We start from the raw sequence: 20,224 nt of genomic DNA, 5'->3' as shown, positions 1-20,224 counted from the left end.
TCCAAACGAAACTATTGCTATCAAGGCAGTGTACTGTGACTAGCAGCTTGAGCCTTTTACATTTTTTATAAAAAGGTGGCAATGTACATGTATGTCTAATTAAGGCCAATTTAAAACCTGGTATGACATTATTGGCTATGCAATGTTATTTACAGGTCTGGAGTTAACTCCATATGGAGTTTTACGGATCCCTGACTTACATCTTATTAATTCTAGCCATAATCAGGAGGGAGACTTCCCGTTGCTAATTCTGTGCTAGCAGATGTTCAAATGCTTACAGTCATGACTTGGCAGATCTTAATTCTTAACGTTACAAAAGGTCATCCAAAATGTCTTAAGGACATAATAAAAGCACAGTCAGGTTCCTAGGAGATACTGTACTATACATTACAGCCTTTGTAAAACAGGCTATTTGCCTTTGTGTATGAAGGAAGGCCCAGGGATGTACAGTAACAAGCTTGGTGTGGGAAGACATGAGGAACTTGCTGGTGGGAGGATTCGTTGCCCTTTTAAGGGCTTGATCATACATTATGGTCATCTTTTAAATGTAGAAAGCAGAACTGGCCTTCATATCTTTAAACATCAAGTAGCATTTTATTTATTTATTTATTTATTTTACATTTCTCACTGTTTCGTGGTGTTTGCAGTCATTCTGAGTGGTCCTGGTTTCTATTGAATTATCATTTTTTTCTCTATCTTTGAGCTTGAGAGTGCTACAGTTTGATGTAAAGAAAATACTGCAATATAAGTTTTTATAAGTGGTATTGGAAATTATACATACAAAAAGTCATATTAATGGACATCACTTAACACTGTAGTTTAGAAGAATTTAGGGTCAACAGTATGGAATCTTGGACTTATTGTAGATGTCTTCTGTTGAACATATGACACTGTATAATTATTATTATTATTATTATTATTATTATTATTATTATTATTGTTATTATTAGTAGTAGTAGTCCTATTTAAGGGCCTAGTAGGCCGGACTACACTGACCGCCCAGTGGCAGCCGGTGCACCGGACACCCAAAGGCAGCTGGAGAAAAAATTCAATTAGGCACCCCTAAAATAGGGGTGCCAACAAGAACTAGGCCTTAACTAATTAAAGAAAAAAACGGTTAAAAAGGACTGTAAATTAAATGTTTATAACAAAAGGGGAGGTGGAACAGAGCACGCCCCCCAGAGCCCACTGGTCGACAAAAGATGTCATGTCGCCAGCGGACTCCGCGTGGGCGCGCTCTAACTTAACCCGGGATTGGACGAGGGCCCTGAACATGGCCCCACAGTCAAAAAATCCCTCCCCGATCATCTTACGCTTCCTGGTCTTGTAGATGGCGAGTCTAGCAAGAGCCAGGAGCAGATTCACGAGAGGTCCCTCTTGTTGGTGGAGCCACGAACAGGGTGCCCGAAAATGAGGAGGGTGGGGGAGAAATGCAGCCAGAACTGCAGCAAGAGGATCTTCAATAAAAGAAAAAACGGCTGCAGCCTGGCGCACAAAAAATAAATATGAGCTACCGACTCGGACTGACCGCAGAAAGGGCATGCGGCGTCCGAGTCGGTAAAGTGACGCAGGATCTCTCCTGACGCGACCGCTCTGTGCAGGACCCTCCACCCCGAGTCCCCAGCTCCCCTGGAGACCAGCGGGGAGTACAGGGCCTCCCACTGGGGACTCTCGCCCTCCGGTGGTCGGAGGGTCTCCCGCCAAGCTGTGTGGAGGCCGAGGGGGTGCTAGGGCCTTGGGATGGAAGATGGCTCCCCGGTCCTGAGAACTCCCTCGAGATACCTGACAGAGTCTGGGTGCAACGCTGCTTTGCACTCCCGGATCGCGCGGCCGGCCGTCCTGACGGTCGCCCGAGCTGCCCTGGCGACGAGCGACTCGGGGGTCAGCCACTCCGACCGCTCGCGATCCAGGAGATCCCAGACTCTGGTCATCTTGGCCGAGATCAGCGCGTGCCGCACTGAGGGGGACTCCAACACCTGCGCACCCAGGTGGGGGTTGTGCAGCAGGGGCTCCAGAAGGAGTCCTTCGCCCTCGGTCGGAACGGCGTCTCGGCCGACATTGAACATGCAGTAGTAGTAGTAGTCGTCGTAGTAGTTACAAAAATGAGCAAAGAAAAAAAAAATGTGCATACTTTTTTGTTGTTACCATAGGTTAAAAATGTATGAACTTGTACTGTATATGATTTCTTGTGTTTGTCTCAGATGTCTTCTTACAGTACTTACTAGTAGTGCATATTTTTATTAAAGTTTTTGTTCATTTATTTTTGTTTTATTCAGACACTATCACCTAGTACTAAGTTCTTTGCATATGTGATTAGCAATTGTGCATTCAACCGCAGTCACCAGGTTATCCTGGATCAACTGCCATATGATTAAAACATGAAGGCTATTCACAGTTGTAGCTTTGAAAATATATTCATTTCCCACACTGGTAAAACATATGGTAATGCTTAAAGTTAGACCTTTTTTTATCAGGACAGCGCTTTCTTTGATGTGTTTTTGTGGTTAATATTTTATGCCAATTTACCTTACTGGGAATCAGGCCATGCTTTAAAATGCTCATTATGAACAATATTGCTTATTAATATAACCTACCCTGTGCCTTTCTTCCAAATAACAGTGACATTGTGCTTCAATAGAATGAGACTAACGAAAGACAAAAAAAAAAAAAAAAAATGAAGTAATGGATCTGTCCAGAGTGCCTGTATTCTTCGGGGTGGTTTGCTAACCCTGGCTGGTGTAAATCTTTATCAGAATGCTATAAAACATGAGGGTGGCAACAGAGTTCCGTAATGAGGACTGAAAATGTGTACGTTCTCTCTCTATCAATCCGTCCGTCATTATTATGCTTGTGTTTCCGCTCTTGTTTTGCTATGGGGCTATAATGAAAATGCAGTAACAATATTTATAGGTCTACAGGGTTAGCTGCGAGTCACAGTCTTTGCTTTATTTGCATATTAAATGTTGTTATATGTTTAATGTATTGCCTAAATCATTGTTTATTTTTTATAATCTGTAAAAAAAACAGTTCTGAGTCACATTAGTGTAGAGCATCATTTAATCACTTGATACGGTTTAGCGTGCAAAAATCTCTACTTCTTCCATATATATATAAAATGATTATCTGGTGTTTGCTTACTACTGTATAACAATCCACTGTTTAGTCTTCTACTCCCTGTACTTCATCAGCTGCAGGCTTTGTTGACTCTCTAAATTGTATGGTGCCGTTAGCTATTCCTCAAAACCTGCTTGTCACTATGACAAAACCATTATAGACCAGCTTTTACTACTAACCACATCAGTAATGGATGACATTAATACATTTCGATACATATCATTACACAAAACAAATAAAAACAGCTTATCTGTTTTAGACACATGTTTTGTTTTATTATGCTGAATAAGATTTTACAGAAAATACATGCAAATGTTTGAACCACAAATTTGTAAAACAATCTTTTAAAATACTGTTTATTACCATACAAGACTCTGCAACTTGTTCATTTATTATTCGTGCAATGAACTGGGAAAATAATAATACGGTGTCCTTTTCAGCAAGTTCCTGAAATGTGACCAATAATGTTCAGCTGTACTAGTTGTTCCCTAAAAAGGCTTCCTTACAAAGGCTGCCCCACCTCCCACCGAAACCTGTTGTATTCAATAGGTGCTATACAATAATGAAACACATATTTATACTTCTACAGTAAGAAATCATAATGAAAATAAGGGAATTGGCAAGCAACCAGCATTCAATTTGGCTTCAGCTACCACACAGTTAATAATAGAAATAATTATAAATGAGCACTCCTACCGACAGAAGAATTACAGATTGTTTTTACTTCCCTATGTGTTTCATTGCAGAAAGGGCAGCTTTATTGGATTCTAGTAGAGCTTATTGAGCTGCAGTGGTGTAGTATGAAACCGTAATTAACAAGCAACTGCTTCTCTGTCTGTATACTGCAATCCTTTTCCAGAGGGAGGGGGGTGGGGTTCCTTTTTATTTTAAAGTGACAAGGTTAATTCATTACAACCAAACTGGGGTCTTTACATCCCCATATACGATGTTCAATTGTCAATTGACAATTAGCCGGGATGGCTGCAGCTGAAATGAAGCGATGGTCTGGTTGCTAATTGTTATTTATTTCCTGCAGAAGTCTGAGCCAGCCGAGGTTGTAGTCCTAGAACGGTGCCACATTGTGGAGAGCAGAAATGCTGCATTAAGCATCAGTAAGTACTGAAAGATTAATTAATTTGTATTAATATTAAGATTTGTGTGGGGTTTACATTGTGTACATGCATTTCCATTTCTTACTCAATGTTAAATGTTCAGCTGTAATTTAATACATCTGAAGCTGGTATTGGGACTATGTATCATTTATTAATCAGTTCCTGTGTTAACTGATGCCCTACATGACTAGGTTACTGGGACCCAAGAGGGGATGAGATCTTTTCTGATAGTCATAAATAAGAACAGAAAATGGAATTCAATAAATATAAAGCTACTGAGAGCAGCTCAAAGTGTTCTGTTAAGATCTGCTTTGAAGAGGGCTTGGGTAAACTTGTGGATTTAGCCTTTTTTTCTACTTTCTGTTTTTTGTTGTTTTCAAAGCCTTGGGGATGCACACATATTCTCAAAGGTTTCCCCCTTGCAATGACAAAGCAGTTGTAAAAGTTGAGATAAGGTAGTGTGGAAGGGAATCATCTTGCAGAATTGCAGATGTTATACAAAATAAAGAGATTTGGGATTAAAAAGCTAAAGCGAATGGGCAAGAAAGGTGATATATTTTTCTCTTGTACCATAATGGCTGATCCTTGAGGTGGGAGGCAATAGCAGAAGCAGTTACTATCATATATTACTGTATGTGCAGCTTAAATCTATAGTATGTATTTGTAGGTACTGTACATTATGTACTGATTTTTGGACTGCTTACATTCTAACTGTGATCCTAACCTTCTATAAAAAAAAGTTTTCATGAACTACAAGATTGATTTTCTTTATCAAAATTGACTTTGTCAAACGTCATTAACAAAACATTCCTTAGTAGTATCCTTAATGTTTTGTGAATAATATTTTGAGTATAGAAGTGTGATCTAGTTAGAGTACACAGAGATAACAAAATAATTCCAGTACATCTTACTTAATATTTATTACCATCACTTCATGGAACGTATTTTCCTATATGACAAACATTATGTTAAACGTGGATTTAATTTTTTTAATGGCATTTTATTCAAAGCTGTTAATGAACAAAAAATTGGCAAACGTCTTTTCATTGATGCACCAAGTGTCATGAAGAACCTAGTTACTGTTGAAAATAAGTGAGTAGCATCTGGGAGATGGAGATCTTGCGAAATACTTATATTCTAAAGTCACCGCCTAAGAAAACTAAACATTCTGAATAGTTTTTCCTTTTGCAAGAATATATAGGGGTGAAATTCTGCCGGTACTCAGTACTGGGACTTATTTTGATGCAGGTGTTCTGTCAATTTTTGCTTCTCATCAGTTTTTGCTTCTTTTTGTACTGTGCATGCTCGCCACTGTTTTACATCTCCTCTTCCGCTTATTGTGTCAGAAAAAGCTCCCTACTTAAATTGTTTTAGTTTATTGGTATTAAGTGAGTATAAAGGGATAAAATTATTACTATTGACTATTTTTCCAACATGGATGACACTACCTTCCTAAGATTATTTCACTTAAATGAAAGTAGTATGAACAGTGTTTGTTGACTAATTTTTTTTAAGAGTAGTGCCTGTTATTCAAAAATAGAGGGGTATTTCAGCCCCTATTGTGCATTGTTTAACATGGATCTTGTATAATTTGTTCATAGCACCGTTTTTAGGATATCTTGAAACAAAACTCCCTCACTCTCTACAGTTACTGCACAGTGTAATATTTCTTGATGCTTATCATTTAAGGGTTAACTTAGTGTTATATTACAGTACATGACTGTGGGATCATTGCAAAGCTTTCAGTATTTTCAGCTTCCTTGTTTATGGTGAACTGGTTATAATGTATCAGTTCTTTCTTAAGGCTTATTTTGTTTTGTTTTTATCATGTACAGATATCTATACATTTTAGAAATATTTATTCATTGGCACTCAAATTGTCTAATTTTTAAAAAATGTTTACTTATAGGAAAAAAAAAAATCACAGGTCTACTATTTGTGCCTTTTATTTCCTATACAAAAACTCCCAGAAGTTTCGTGCTTTGGCTCACATTCCCATGATTTCTATTACACAAGAGTAGATGTTAAAACTTCATGCTGATTTTGAACTCTGCTGTCGCCAAGATAAGCACCAACTATTATTATTATTATTATTATTATTATTATTATTATTATTATTATTATTATTATTATTTGTTTATTTAGCAGAATAAGATGTTTTTCTATTGTTTACTATATATGGAAACAAAAAAAAATCTTAAATGTCTGTTCAAGTTTTGCTGACTGTCACATGTATGTGCTGTAAAATGTCTGTATAATACGACATGAAGTTACATAATAAAATATATTGTTAGTTTGTAAAACTGATGTAACAGTAATTTAATTTTGACAAAAACAGAAGTAAAACTTACCGAGTAATATCTTCCTCTGAGTCACTTCTTCTGCTGAACACATGTGGGTGTTTTCGTTTTAAATGCTCTAACATCGAACTTGTACTGTTGTGCAAAGACAGCTCTTTCTTACACAGTGAACAAGAGACTGTGTTGTTTAATGCCCTTTTTTAGTAATTCCGAACTATTGAGTTTTTGTTTTTGGTTTGTTTCCTGCAAAAGAACTTGCTGCTTCTTCACCTTCCGCCATTTTGAAAATCTGTCGAAATACTCGACCTAATTTTTTTTTATTTTAACTATTTTTATTAGTCGATTTATTCAAATACTTAGAATAATCATTACAGCACTAGTTTTCATGCATATACAATAAAAGATTGGATACATAACCTCAGTTTAATAAGGATCCAGCAAGAAAAACCTTAATAGATGACCTACCATGAAGAGTAAAATAAGATTTGAAACAAAGCAGACAATCCATTCAAAGTTCTAAAAAGTTTCATTTTTTCTTCGGCACAATTGATAACCTTTCATTGTTTAAAATATGATAATAACGATTGCATGAGGCTATGTAGTTGTATTATTTTTATTATCAGTTGTTGTCAGTGCTGTTGTCATGTTGGAAATTCTCAAGAAGAAAAGCTAGTTATTATTTGTTATTTATTTATTTAGCAGACTCCTTTATCCAAGGCGACTTACAGAGACTAGGGTGTGTGAACTATGCATCAGCAGAGTCACTTACAATTACGTCTCACCCGAAAGACGGAGCACAAGGAGGTTAAGTGACTTGCTCAGGATCACACAATGAGTCAGTGGCTGAGGTGGGATTTGAACCAGGGACCTCCTGGTTACAAGCCCCTTTCTTTAACCACTGGACCACACAGCCTCGTAGCTTTACAGTAAACTAATGTGATCCATATGTGTCTCCATCCATTTGCGTTTCCTTCCATATGATGATGTAGATATCCTTCTGTCTGGTGTTAATGGCTGAAGTATAATGCTGGCGCCAGAGATCAGCTTATTGCCTCCCTAGCGCATCAGCACACACAACAGCTGCGATGCTGGCTCCGGGGATCAACCACAGTGCGGTCTCCCCAGCGCATTAGGATTACAACCGTCTGGATTGAGCTAAGTAGGGTGCATCTCTGGGGTCTTCAAGTGGGCACCTTCCATCCTCAGTGTTTCGTCGACTAGCCCACGACACCTCAAGAGGGCTCGACGGTGATTCTGGCGTCCCAGCATCACCCCCTTCTGTCCCCCACTCAACTCAGCCCAGCTTGCTTGCTTACCTGTACATCAGTGTATCTTTCTTTCTATTGTGCTTGAGATCCCCAGCAAGAATCTTTTGGTCTCAACCACAGCCAGTTGCTGCTCCTTTCTGCTGCTTCAGATAAGTTCTTCACTGTGCGACGCAACTCTTGGCCACTGAATCCGACATCTCTGAGAAACCGGGTTGTAGAGTGTGCCACAAATCCTCGACAACCCACCTCCACTGGGTAAACCCGGACTCTCTATCCTCGCTGTTCCGCTTCAGCGGCTAGTTGAGCATACTGCAGTTTCTTCGTCTCATACTCCTCATCTACAGCAGTATTAATTAATGCTTTTCCTGTTACTGTTATGTGTTTTCAATCTGTACATTTACATGCAGGCTAATATTGCATTATTGTTATAAGTATTCCACTTATGTAAAGAGCGTATTCAGAATAAGCTAAGCAGTATTTTGAGTATTATGAATAATAATTTTGGATAGAGATGGTAATAATATCTTATTTTTATATAGCGCCTTTCATAGTGGACCACCATCACAAAGCGCTTTACAGAGGTAGGCTGTGAACTGTGCATTATATGCAGAGTCACTTACAATAGGACATTGATTTAACATCTCATCCGCAGGATGGAGCACAAGGAGGTTAAGTGACTTGCTCAGGGTCACGCAGTGAGTCAGTCAGTGGCACTGGACCACACTCCCTCTAATAGGGTAGTGTGGACATATTTGAATTGTTGAATAGTCTATTATTCCACTGAATAGAATTACAGAGACACATCTCTGTACTGAGGTGCAGGAAATATTCTCCAGAACGGTAGTTTATGTAAATATATGCAAACCCAGACATGTGAAGTTCAAAACAATAATGTAGATTGTAATTATAAATACACAAGCTATGTTTCCACAGCTGTCTGAAAAAGGGATTGCAGTTGACATGAGCATGACTGTTGTAGTAGAATGACAATTCTACTACAAAACAGAACTACAGCTTGTATACTGCACAAATATTACAGCAGGAACCTTTTAAACTTTTTGACTGTTATGAATAATGTAATATTCATAGTGTTAGAATTGAAGTATTTTGTATTTGTATTTTGGTCTTTTACAAGCAGAAGTAGATGGTTATTGTTATAAATCATTTGCTTTTTGCAATACTCGATTGAATGAAGCAGCTACCACGCTGTGTAATGTTTAATAAATTAATACATCAAGAACACAACATTTGAATTACTCCTGTTAAACCAGTACTGTTTGTAATAACTCTTGTAATGCTTTTTCCCATTGTACATATGTAGTATTCTGGATATTTACAAGGAGCTATCAATACATTTTCTTCACTAATAGCTTCAAATAAAATAAATCCAATACAAAATGTGAGACCTACGAAAATGTATATATAAGGTTTATCAGAATTATTTTGTTAGCTCTATGTGCTTTAAGTGATCTGAGAACTGAAGGACATTCATTTTAATGTGTAATAATATTATGGGCGACACAGCAATCAATAAAAATTTTGCTGTGGGCCAGTTCCTTTTCCTATTAATAAATACAGTAATACTCGGTAATACAGTACATTGTAAATAATTATGTTCTAGTGAAGTTGAGAAGGAAAAAATATGTATCTTCTTATGTTGAGGTTCCAGTAGGATATCCACTCCCATGATTTTTGTAGTGTTGACTCTGAAAATATGCTCATAATCTTAAGATTCAGGTCTTGCTTACTTCGTGAGGTGTGTAGTGTTAATGTGTGTTCAGTTCATCTTAAATTTTAAAACCTGCCCTATCCAAAAAACAAACAAACAGTGAAACGAATGGAAATGGCTTTAAAAAAAAGTACGCCTTTAACTAGGGCTGTGTCCGAAGGTTTGTTTGCTAGGCAGGGATTCGAAGATTGTCAAGCATTCAAAATTCTAAAAGGTATTGACAATGTCAACCCATGGGACTTTTTCGACCTGAAAAAAGAAACAAGGACCAGGGGTCACAAATGGAGATTAGATAAAGGGGCATTCAGAACAGAAAATAGTAGGCACTTTTTTACACAGAGAATTGTGAGGGTCTGGAACCAACTCCAGAGTAATATTGTTGAAGCTGATACCCTGGGATCCTTCAAGAAGCTGCTTGACGAGATTCTGGGATCAATAAGCTACAAACAACCAAACGAGCAAGATGGGCCAAATGGCCTCCTCCTCGTTTGTAAACTTTTTTATGTAAACCTTCGAAGGTTCGTCAGACGGGTTCACGCACTGTATTGTGTTTTTTTTTTTTTTTTTTCTTTCTGTGAACAGAAACTGTTTGACAATGTGTGAATACTATAAATTACAAATTAAATGTCACTCGGGTGCAAAATTCAATCTTTTGATTTATATAATGCATATTACGTAAACAAAAGTTATTATAATCCGCTACCAAATCCTTACATAGTAACTCTACATGGTGCCGCTGCAGTGTATGGAGCAGGGTATAAAGTATCCAAAGCAGTGGGCTCGTACCTCTAGGCTGTATTGCTTCAGTAAAATATGTACTGAATACCTAGTGTACAAGACAGTGTAAAAGAAGTGCTGTGGTAGAATACGTTCTAAACATACAAAATATACGCTAACACTAATAATTTTAATTTAAAAAAACTGAGCACCGTCCTCCCCTCTCCGCCCCAGCTCGTGTTATCCAGAAGCAAACCTTTAATTTCTTCATTTGCCGTCTCAACAGCAAAGCGTTGTAGCCTGTGTAAGGCGTAAACTGTATCGAAAGAAATGTCTCGAAACCCCTCTGCTGTTTGGGATTTTTTTGTTAAATGCCCAGACGACCAAACAAAAAAAGTTGAATACAAACTGTGCAAGTGACTCGTGTCATCATAGAGGCATAACCAATCTCTGGGGTCACTTGACAAGCGTAAGTTCATATTATTAGTATTATTAATGTTTTTAGTAGTAGTAAAATGTAACTGGTAACCTGCTTGGAACGGTGACTGTAAATAAATCTTTGTCCGCTGTAGTTGGTGCTGGTGCAATGCTTCCTGTATATATCGCAAGCAGGCTCAATTACGTGTAAATAAACAATGCATGTTTTTATTTAAATTGTAAAAACATGATCATTGTTCTATATAACGTATTTTTAAACTACATGTTTATGTTTTATTCCATTAAAATAGATTACCTGTAAAATAATAGGATTTTCAATCAAATATAAACAAGTAGTATGGTGACGTCACCAATACATTATGCAAATGAGTACCATCGAAGGTTTGAACCTTCTAAGGTCAAAATGTAGCCTTCGTTGCTGCCCTACCTTTAACTATATCCTTGATTTATGTCACAGTTCCTGTAGCTCAGTTCTCTGGCTGCTTCCACTAGCAAAAAGCTGACTGCTTGCTTCGTCCTCTGGAAATATAGCTATAAACTAGGGTGACAGTTTCCAACACCAGCACCTGGTTGCCTGGTTTCACCTAGTCTCAAAGGTACAGTTTAAGCTCTTGTCCCTGCCAATGGCCAAGAATGCACAGCTTCGTTCAAAAATGGTCCACAGAGATTATAGGATTGCTGATTTTTTGGTTTGGTCCACTATCTTGCAACTGCAGCTGGTTTGCTGTCTTTTTCCCCATCTTGGATACAGTACCTTGTTACTTGGCTCTGGCCAATGGAGTACCCACAGATCTGAACCTGCTGCTTGCTTGTTGAGCACATTGTAGACATATTTGTATTGTTGAATGTCTCTTTGTGATTCAGGCTTCTCTTCACTATGCCAGGTGCATTGTCGGCTTGACTGGCAACACCCCACGTGAGGCATCAATTTGGCATTGCTTACTGTAGCGGAGAGCAACACATTAATTTCACTTGCATAACTTGAGTTAGATTCAAACCCAGGCCTCCAGAGGTGAAAGGAACAGAAGGTTCCTTATTATGTAGCCTGCTGCCATAACTTTAATTTAAGAACTTAGTAAGCCACTATTTATGTAATACACAGTTGCATAGAAATGAGAGAGTAGCTTAAAATCTTACACATTTTTAAAACCCATGCTAACTTTTGTGACTATAGCCCTAATATCCAAATATTTGACAGGACCTCGGTCTACCATTTCATACAAAAGACAGCATCTAAAAAGCACAGTGAGATGGATTGGTTGAGTTCTAGTCAAGAAGGATGAGACTTTCTTACTATGTCACAAACAGCACTTCCTACAGCATCTAGGCTAGCTTAGCCATCCTGGTATGCTTCAAGTAAAACTAATACAAACAAAATGATGGCTTCTAGACCAGAATTTAGTTCCATAGCCATAACCCTACAAGCTATGCCTTCTCAATAGCTGTGGATATAACATTGGGGTTGAGGGGGGAATAATCAAGCTCATCTTTGATTAATTTCTTAAATTAGATGATACCATTATCCAAAGTGTTTAGCTGTAGAAAGGAAAGTGGTAAACTTTGGCTCATTGCCATGTGACCTTCTTTGACATTTTATCAAAATTAACAAAAACTAGGAATAAAACAAGAGACAGGTTTTAATTTTTAAACACCCTGGAAGTGGATGAACACTTGTAACCTTTTTCTTAGCTAGCAAACGCACAAGGGCAGCTTTTTAGTCTATGAATCAACCTGCAACTGTGTCCTCTGTTGCTTCTTCAAAACTGCAAGGGTTGGCAGTGTCTTATGGTTCTTTATTGTTAGGTTGATACAAACAACATGATTGGGATACTTGACCTTGATAGCTCCCTGCTTTCACCCTATTCATTTTTGGCACACTTTTGTACTTTGATATTCTTGAAAGCAGTTATTTTTATAGAAAAGAAAGGCTTAGGCTAAGTACATAAAGGTCTTATCACGTTTGATTGAATCACCTTTGCTGTCTGTGGGATCTGAGAAGAATGCTTCCAGAATGAACACATTTTTATAGGAAAAATATCTACACGCACACACACACACACACACACAATCTTAAAGTTGATATTTATCAGCTCTGTACAGGTCTCGGAATGTTATTAGCAATTTGTGTTTTCACTAAAGCTGCAACTTTCGCATATTAAAATAGTCGAATATTCTACAATTATTTTTTCGATTATTTGAATAATCGAACTACTGCGTTATTGAAGATTTTAATCATTTTATAAAAACTTTACTTAATGTAATAAAATACAGACTCAGGTGGCTGTTTATTTATTTTATTTATTTATTTATTTTTTTATTTTTTTATTTTACCAGAATAGGAATTGGTTATTAAAAAATGCACAGATGTAAATCTGTTTAATTTTGTATCTGTTGTTGCCATATATATGTGTGTGTGTGTGTGTGTGTGTGTGTGTGTGTGTGTGTATATATATATATATATATATATATATATATATATATATATATATATATATATATATATATAATATAAACCAAAAAGCTTTGGCTAAAAGACCATGTAGCTGTATATATTTTTTCCAAATAAATTGGAGTATTATTAAAAAAAAAAAAAAAGTATTTGACAACAATTTTCCCAGTGTCAAGACAATTCAAGACAAATGGCAAAATATTCAATAAATACATTATATAACAATTTCTTTAGTTGTTTAAAAACAAGCTTAGAGGCAGTACATTAATATACTACCTCCTAAATCTGATGGAAATTAAATACTTTGTGTTTGTCATAAGATACTGTAGTTCACCATTGTAAAATATGTACTGAAAGTTCATTCCTGGTTTCCCAAACAGTTATGTAGCAGTGTCAATCAGGCCTCTGCTGGGCGTGTCACAATATATATATATATTTTTTTAGAATAATCTGCTTTTTTCCTGATCCACTGATTTCCTGTGACACCAGTATGTTCTATTTGAATTCTCTACTCCACTTCCTGGTTTGCATACTGTCATCAATTAATACAGGAGCAACAGGTGGAGCCGGAGAACAAGCGGCTTGCTACTACTAGGACTAAAAAGAAAAAATCTGTGCACTAGCTAATATAAATTCTGTTTGACTTAATATAGTTTGTTTAAAAGCAAAGCTCCTAATCGGTGTATCACCTTTTTTTTAAACGCTTTGTTATTATTTAAGCCATTTTCTCCCATATTACAGGTTATGCGTTGCTTCGTAGGCTGCTAAAACAAGCAGTAAACAGAAGCAATATTTATTTTTATATTTTTAAAATGATTTTCACACATGTACAGAAATATCAAAACAAATTTATAAACACCTGCACTCTTTTATTACCTAGTCTCATCACAGGAGCGTTGGAGAACGTAACTTACATAAGTATATAAAAAAAAGAAAAACTCTCCCGCACACTTCAAAGTTTCACTTTTGTATTTGTTTTTAAAAGCTGAGGGGTAACTTAGTGTTTGGCTCATTCAGTCTTCGTCACAGCTCTGATGGAGGTTAAATGACCGAAACATTAGCTTTCGGTTTAAAAAATAATAGAAATAAACGTGAGACTTGGCAGAATATGCGGGAGTGTTTTTCTATTGTTTACTATATATGGAAAAAAAAAAATATATATATTTTTAAATGTCTGTTCAAGTTTTGCTGACTGTCACATGTATGTGCTGTAAAATGTCTGTATAATACAACGACATGAAGTTACATAATAAAATAGTGTTAGTTTGTAAAACTGATGCAACAGTAATGTAATTTTGACAAAAATAGAAGTAAAACTTACCGAGTAATATCTTCCTCTGAGTCGCTTCTTCTGCTGAACACATGTGGGTGTTTTCGTTTTAAATGCTCTAACATCAAACTTGTACTGTTGTGCAAAGACAGCTCTTTCTTGCACAGTGAACACGAGACTGTGTTGTTTAATGCCCTTTTTTAGTAATTCCGAACTATTGAGTTTTTGTTTTTGGTTTGTTTCCTGCAAAAGAACTTGCTGCTTCTTCACCTTCCGCCATTTTGAAAATCTGTCGAATACTCGACCTAATATTTTTTTATTTTAACTATTTTTATTAGTCGGTTTATTCGAATACTTAGAATAATCATTACAGCACTAGTTTTCATGCATATACAATAAAAGATTGGATACATAACCTCAGTTTAATAACGATCCAGCAAGAAAAACCTTAATAGATGACCTACCATGAAGAGTAAAATAAGATTTGAAACAAAGCAGACAATCCATTCAAAGTTCTAAAAAGTTTCATTTTTTCTTCGGCACAATTGATAACCTTCTTTCATTGTTTAAAATATGATAATGAGGCTATGTAGTTGTGTTATTTTTATTATCAGTTATCATCAGTGCTCATGTTGGAAATTCAAGAAGAAAAGCTAGTTGAAGACACCATCTCAGATGATATGAATTATTTGTTTTAAACGACAATCAAATTGCCCATAGCTAACTTCCCTCACTTCCTATTTTGTGTATTGACTTTCATTGTGTAATAAAAAATTATAAAAACAAAAAAAAAACCAGTTTATTGTAGACCCCTACGTAACTTGAATAATTTCCAAGTCCTCAGATGTGTAATGCTTTTGGACTGATTGAGATACTATGTGAAAATCACAGCTACCTTAACTATCTGAATGTGTATTTCTTACCCATACCATGTATTGTATCTCTTTAAAAGTCTTTATCAGAAAGGGAATTGGTACTCTGTAACAGCACCAAGAATGCCATCCTGATGCCCCTGTGATGATGAGATATTTAGTATGTTTGTTTTCCTTTTGAAACTGTTTTGTCAACGCATCCAAGTAAAACCTGACAATTTGTAATTACGCAGGTTTTGTCAGGCGTCGGAAATAATAATAATAATAAAAAGTAGATGCTGGAGATAAAATGTTAATTAAATGTTCTCTCTGTCTTGGGGAATTCAACATTCAAACATAAATTAAAAAGATACAATCAGCAACTGCTGAAATGATATCATCGCCACTAATTTGTAAATGAAATGTATACCCGCAGAGAATTAAGCTGGTTTCCTTAATAGGATGTCTGATGTCTATATCAGAACACTCCTGCAGACAACATTTTCGAATCAGGACTGCATCTGGACTGCCATTACGGCTTGCTGTGAATATATGTGGCACAGCTTTGTAGTTAGCTCCTTAATATTCCCTGCATGTCGGATGACTTTTACCTCTTCCCGCATGATGCCAGACTGTTCTTCCTTATGACTAATTTAATGCAGGTACTACATCTCCATCACCCTCTCCTCTTTTTTTTTTTATTTTTAGGCCCTTTGAAATCTTGTAATACAAAAAGGACCAATGCTTAAGGATTATGTAGAGCCTGGAACCTGATGAAAAACCCTGAACAAATGCATTGTTGTTGGCATGAATTACTATCAAATGTGTGTTTGAGCACTCAGCGAAGTGGTAGTGCATGAAGAAAAGAGCAGTCCATCAGGATTGAACGTTTCTCGGCTTATGCCATTTCTTTTTTTAACCAAGGTTTTAAAAAAACGTCTTACCTTAACCCCTGTCTAAAATAAATAATAATGAAAAAAATAAAAATAACACACCTTTGACTCACATATTTCCAGTCACAGCTCTATGGACCCTATTCTGAAGAAATGGCAACTTTTCTGAGAGGAATAAAACAATTGTAAAGGCCTTGAACTATCATGGAACAAGCTGACAGGCCAGTTAAATTATTGTTCTTGATATTTTGCTAGTATTATACCCTACAAATTTGCTCTAGCACTGGATTCAAAATGGGGTCCTTTTAATTTCATGCGAACATTTATCACATTTACACCAGGATTTTTTAGCTTGGCTTTTTTTTGTTTTAAGGCATTATAAACCCAGGTTTTTGTCCCAGAGCCAGCCCAAATTCAGTATACCTTTGAGCCGTCTTCGCTCTAATGTAAATGGCAGTGTATAATTGTGACAGTCTGGCTCGCAGTGGTGACGTCACGGACCAGGAAGTAGAAACCAAAACAATGGTTGGGCGGTTAAAGCGTATTTATTAATAAACACAATATTAAACAAATTAACACAACACAAAACAAAAGGGCACAAGGGCCAAACGAATGAACAAACAAACAAGTAAGTGATGTGCTGGGAAATCCAGCACGTCTTAGCAATTGTTTTGTTAATGTTGCTTTTTCTCTCTCCGCTCTCCCGTACTCTCCTCTACACTCTCAACCCCGAGTGCAGAGTGCTGCTGGTTTATATACTCTGGCCGAGGGATTAACTAGTTGGTAATTATCTTATTATCCCTCGGCCAGAGTCTGCACGCGTTTGGTAAGGATGCATGACTGTCAGCTAGTTAAATAATCAGTAGCTGATCAGCCATGCATCCTCACGGGGTTTTTAAATATAATAACAAAAGACGCGGCGCTTTTACCCGCGCCGCAAACAAAAATACAAATAATAATAAATAGGGGCGGGACACTCCGCCACACATGCCCCCCCTTGTGCGCAGCACACATGGCCTTTTCGGCCACCTCCCCCCTTAGTCCCCAAAGTCCCGGTCAGCAGTCCCGGCACAGGAACAGGGGCAGCAACGGGCCAAAGGTGGCGGCCACGGTGGGATGTCCTCCTCCCACCCAAACAGCCGTAGTGTTCCAATGGCCCGCGCACCGGCCAGCTCCTCTGGCCAAAAAATTTTTGGGGGTGGTCTCCAGACCTGCCCCCCCTTCTTCATGGCCGACAGCTCCCCTCCGTGGGGCTCTGGCCACCCTTTCTCCTGCAGCGAAATTGCTGCGGGGGAAGCTGGTCTCCTGACCTCCCCCCCCTTCTTCATGGCTGACAGCTGCCCTTCACGGGGCTCCAGCCACAGTATTTCCTGCCGCGAAAGTGCGGCTGGGGGAGCTGGTCTCCTGACCTCCCCCCCCTTTTCCATGGCTGGCAGCTCCCCTTCGTGGGGCTCTGACCACATGATCTCCGGCCGCGAAAGTGCGGCTGGGGGAGCTGGTCTCCTGACCTCCCCCCCTTTCTTCATGGCCGGCAGCTCCCCTCCGTGGGGCTCCGACCACAGTGTAGTGACCCCAGGCGAAGCAGGATCCCTGGCGACCCCAGGCAAAGCAGGATCCCTGGCGACCCCAGGCGAAGCAGGATCCCTGGCGACCCCAGGCGAAGCAGGATCCCTGGCGACCCCAGGCGAAGCAGGATCCCTGGCGACCCCAGGCGAAGCAGGATCCCTGGCGACCCCAGGCGATGTGGAACAGGCAGCCCCAGGCGATGCGAGGCAGGCATCCCTGGGTGGTGCGAGGCAGGGCAGGAGCAGTCCTTCCCATGACGGTGGATGTGGAACCAGCAGGTATTCACCCTCTGCTGGTGGAGGTGGGAGGGGAAAGCAGTCCTCCCACAGCGGCTGAGACGGAACCAGCAGGTATTCACCCTCTGCTGGTGGAGCTGGGAGTGGCAAGCAGTCCTCCCACGGCGGCTGAGGCGGAACCAGCAGGTATTCATCCTCTGCTGGTGGAGGTGGGAGGGGCAAGCAGTCCTCCCACGACGGTTGAGGCAGAACCAGCAGGCATTCATCCTCTGCTGGTGGAGGTGGGAGGGGCAAGCAGTCCTCCCACGACGGTGGAGGCGGAACCAGCAGGCATTCACCCTCTGCTGGTGGAGGTGGGAGGGGCAAGCAGTCCTCCCACGACGGTGGATGTGGAACCAGCAGGCATTCACCCTCTGCTGGTGGAGGTGGCGGAGGCAGAGGCAGCTCTTGCTGCTCTGCTCCTGGTGATGGTGGAGACAGAAGCAGCTCCTGCTGCCCTGCTCCTGGTGGTGGTGGAGACAGAGGCAGCTCCTGCTGCTCTGCTCCTGGTGGTGGTGGAGGCAGAGGCGATGGGGCGGATGCTGGCCACTCAGAGGGAGGCTGTGGCGGTGCTGGCTCCCTCTGCTGTGGCGGCTGGGCTGGTGTGTGCCGTGCTCCCTTCAGCAGCATAAATAGAGGCTGCTGGGGAACACCAGCATCCTGCCCTTCTCCCCCCCAGAAAAATTCAGGGGGTTGAGCCTGTAACTCCTCCCCTTCTGGCTCTTGGGACTGCAGCTTGGGTCCTAAGGCTGTGGAAGCGCAGACTTCCACCTCTTGGGCTATGGACGCACCGACTCCCCCCTCTTTGGGCTGTGGACGCACCGACTCCTCCCTCTTGGGCTGTGGACGCACCGACTCCTCCCTCTTGGGCTGTGGACGCACCGACTCCCCCCTCTTGGGCGTAGGACGTTCGGGCTCCTCCCACTCGGGCGTAGGACGTTCGGGCTCCTCCCACTCGGGCGTAGGACGTTCGGGCTCCTCCCACTCGGGCGTAGGACGTTCGGGCTCCTCCCACTCGGGCGTAGGACGTTCGGGCTCCTCCCCAGGCTGTGGAGGCGAAACCAGCAGGCATTCTCCCTCTGCTGGTGGAGACAGTAGCGATGGCTCCTCTCCCTCTGATGCTGGAGACGGTAGCGATGGCTCCTCTCCCTCTGATGCTGGAGATGGCAGCGATGGCTCCTCTCCCTCTGATGCTGGAGACGGTAGCGATGGCTCCTCTCCCTCTGATGCTGGAGACGGCAGCGATGGCTCCTCTCCCTCTGGCGCTGGAGACGGCAGCGATGGCTCCTCTCCCTCTGGCGCTGGAGACGGCAGCGATGGCTCCTCTCCCTCTGGCGCTGGAGACGGCAGCGATGGCTCCTCTCCCTCTGGCGCTGGAGACGGCAGCGATGGCTCCTCTCCCTCTGGCGCTGGAGACGGCAGCGATGGCTCCTCTCCCTCTGGCGCTGGAGACGGCAGCGATGGCTCCTCTCCCTCTGGCGCTGGAGACGGCAGCGATGGCTCCTCTCCCTCTGGCGCTGGAGACGGCAGCGATGGCTCCTCTCCCTCTGGCGCTGGAGACGGCAGCGATGGCTCCTCTCCCTCTGGCGCTGGAGACGGCAGCGATGGCTCCTCTCCCTCTGATGCTGGAGATGGCAGCAGCAGGGTCTCTCCCATATCCGCAGCCAGGTAGTTGAACACCATGGCTGCGATGTCTGGGAGGGAAGCTGGGTGGTGTTGCTGTTCCCAGGCCTCCCAGCGCTCCCCATCTCTTGCCCACAGGAGGTTGATCACTGCAGGGAGGGCTTCCTCATAATCCCTCCCCGGCTCCACCAGCCAGTCCCAGACTCCCTCAGAGGAGAGTGCATTCGTCCTCTTTGGAGGATGCAGGTCCTCCCTCACTGGACGCTCTGGCTCCTCTTTCTCCTGCCATGGAGGGGGTTGGTCTGGTGCCACGTGCCCAACCTCACCAACCGCGAAGCACCACTCCTCACCCTTCAGGCAGGTGAGGCAGATATCCAGTGTGGCAAGGTAAGGCTGATGTTGCTGCGCCTCCTGCTGCTGTTGTTGCTGCTGCTGCTGCTTTCTCCTCCGGCTACTTTTCCCCATTTTTAATTTGAAAAAAAAAACGAACAAACAAAAAAAAAACGCACTTTTCAATCCTGGTCCGGCTGTTGGAGGCGTTGTTTGTCCCACGCAGGACACCATATGTGACAGTCTGGCTCGCAGTGGTGACGTCACGGACCAGGAAGTAGAAACCAAA

General features: G+C 41.0%; 1 protein-coding gene across 3 annotated transcripts in view; it reads left to right on the top strand.

Moving 5' to 3' along the window:
- The window catches only part of LOC117421560 (type II inositol 3,4-bisphosphate 4-phosphatase-like), a 353,781-nt gene that overhangs the window by 129,878 nt on the left and 203,679 nt on the right, over nucleotides 1-20,224 (top strand). For all 3 annotated transcript variants that reach the window (XR_009329315.1, XM_059028317.1, XM_059028321.1), the window contains exon 4: nucleotides 4,151-4,226. Coding sequence is in view for 2 of the 3 variants with exons in the window: in XM_059028317.1 (XP_058884300.1) it covers nucleotides 4,151-4,226 (76 nt within the window). In the remaining variant the exon portion in view is untranslated. The remainder of the gene's footprint in view (nucleotides 1-4,150; nucleotides 4,227-20,224) is intronic.

Source organism: Acipenser ruthenus, chromosome 1, assembly GCF_902713425.1.
Source record: "Acipenser ruthenus chromosome 1, fAciRut3.2 maternal haplotype, whole genome shotgun sequence".
NCBI lineage: Eukaryota > Metazoa > Chordata > Actinopteri > Acipenseriformes > Acipenseridae > Acipenser > Acipenser ruthenus.
Note: the sequence above shows the minus strand (reverse complement) of the source record. Positions and strands in the feature narration are given on the sequence as shown.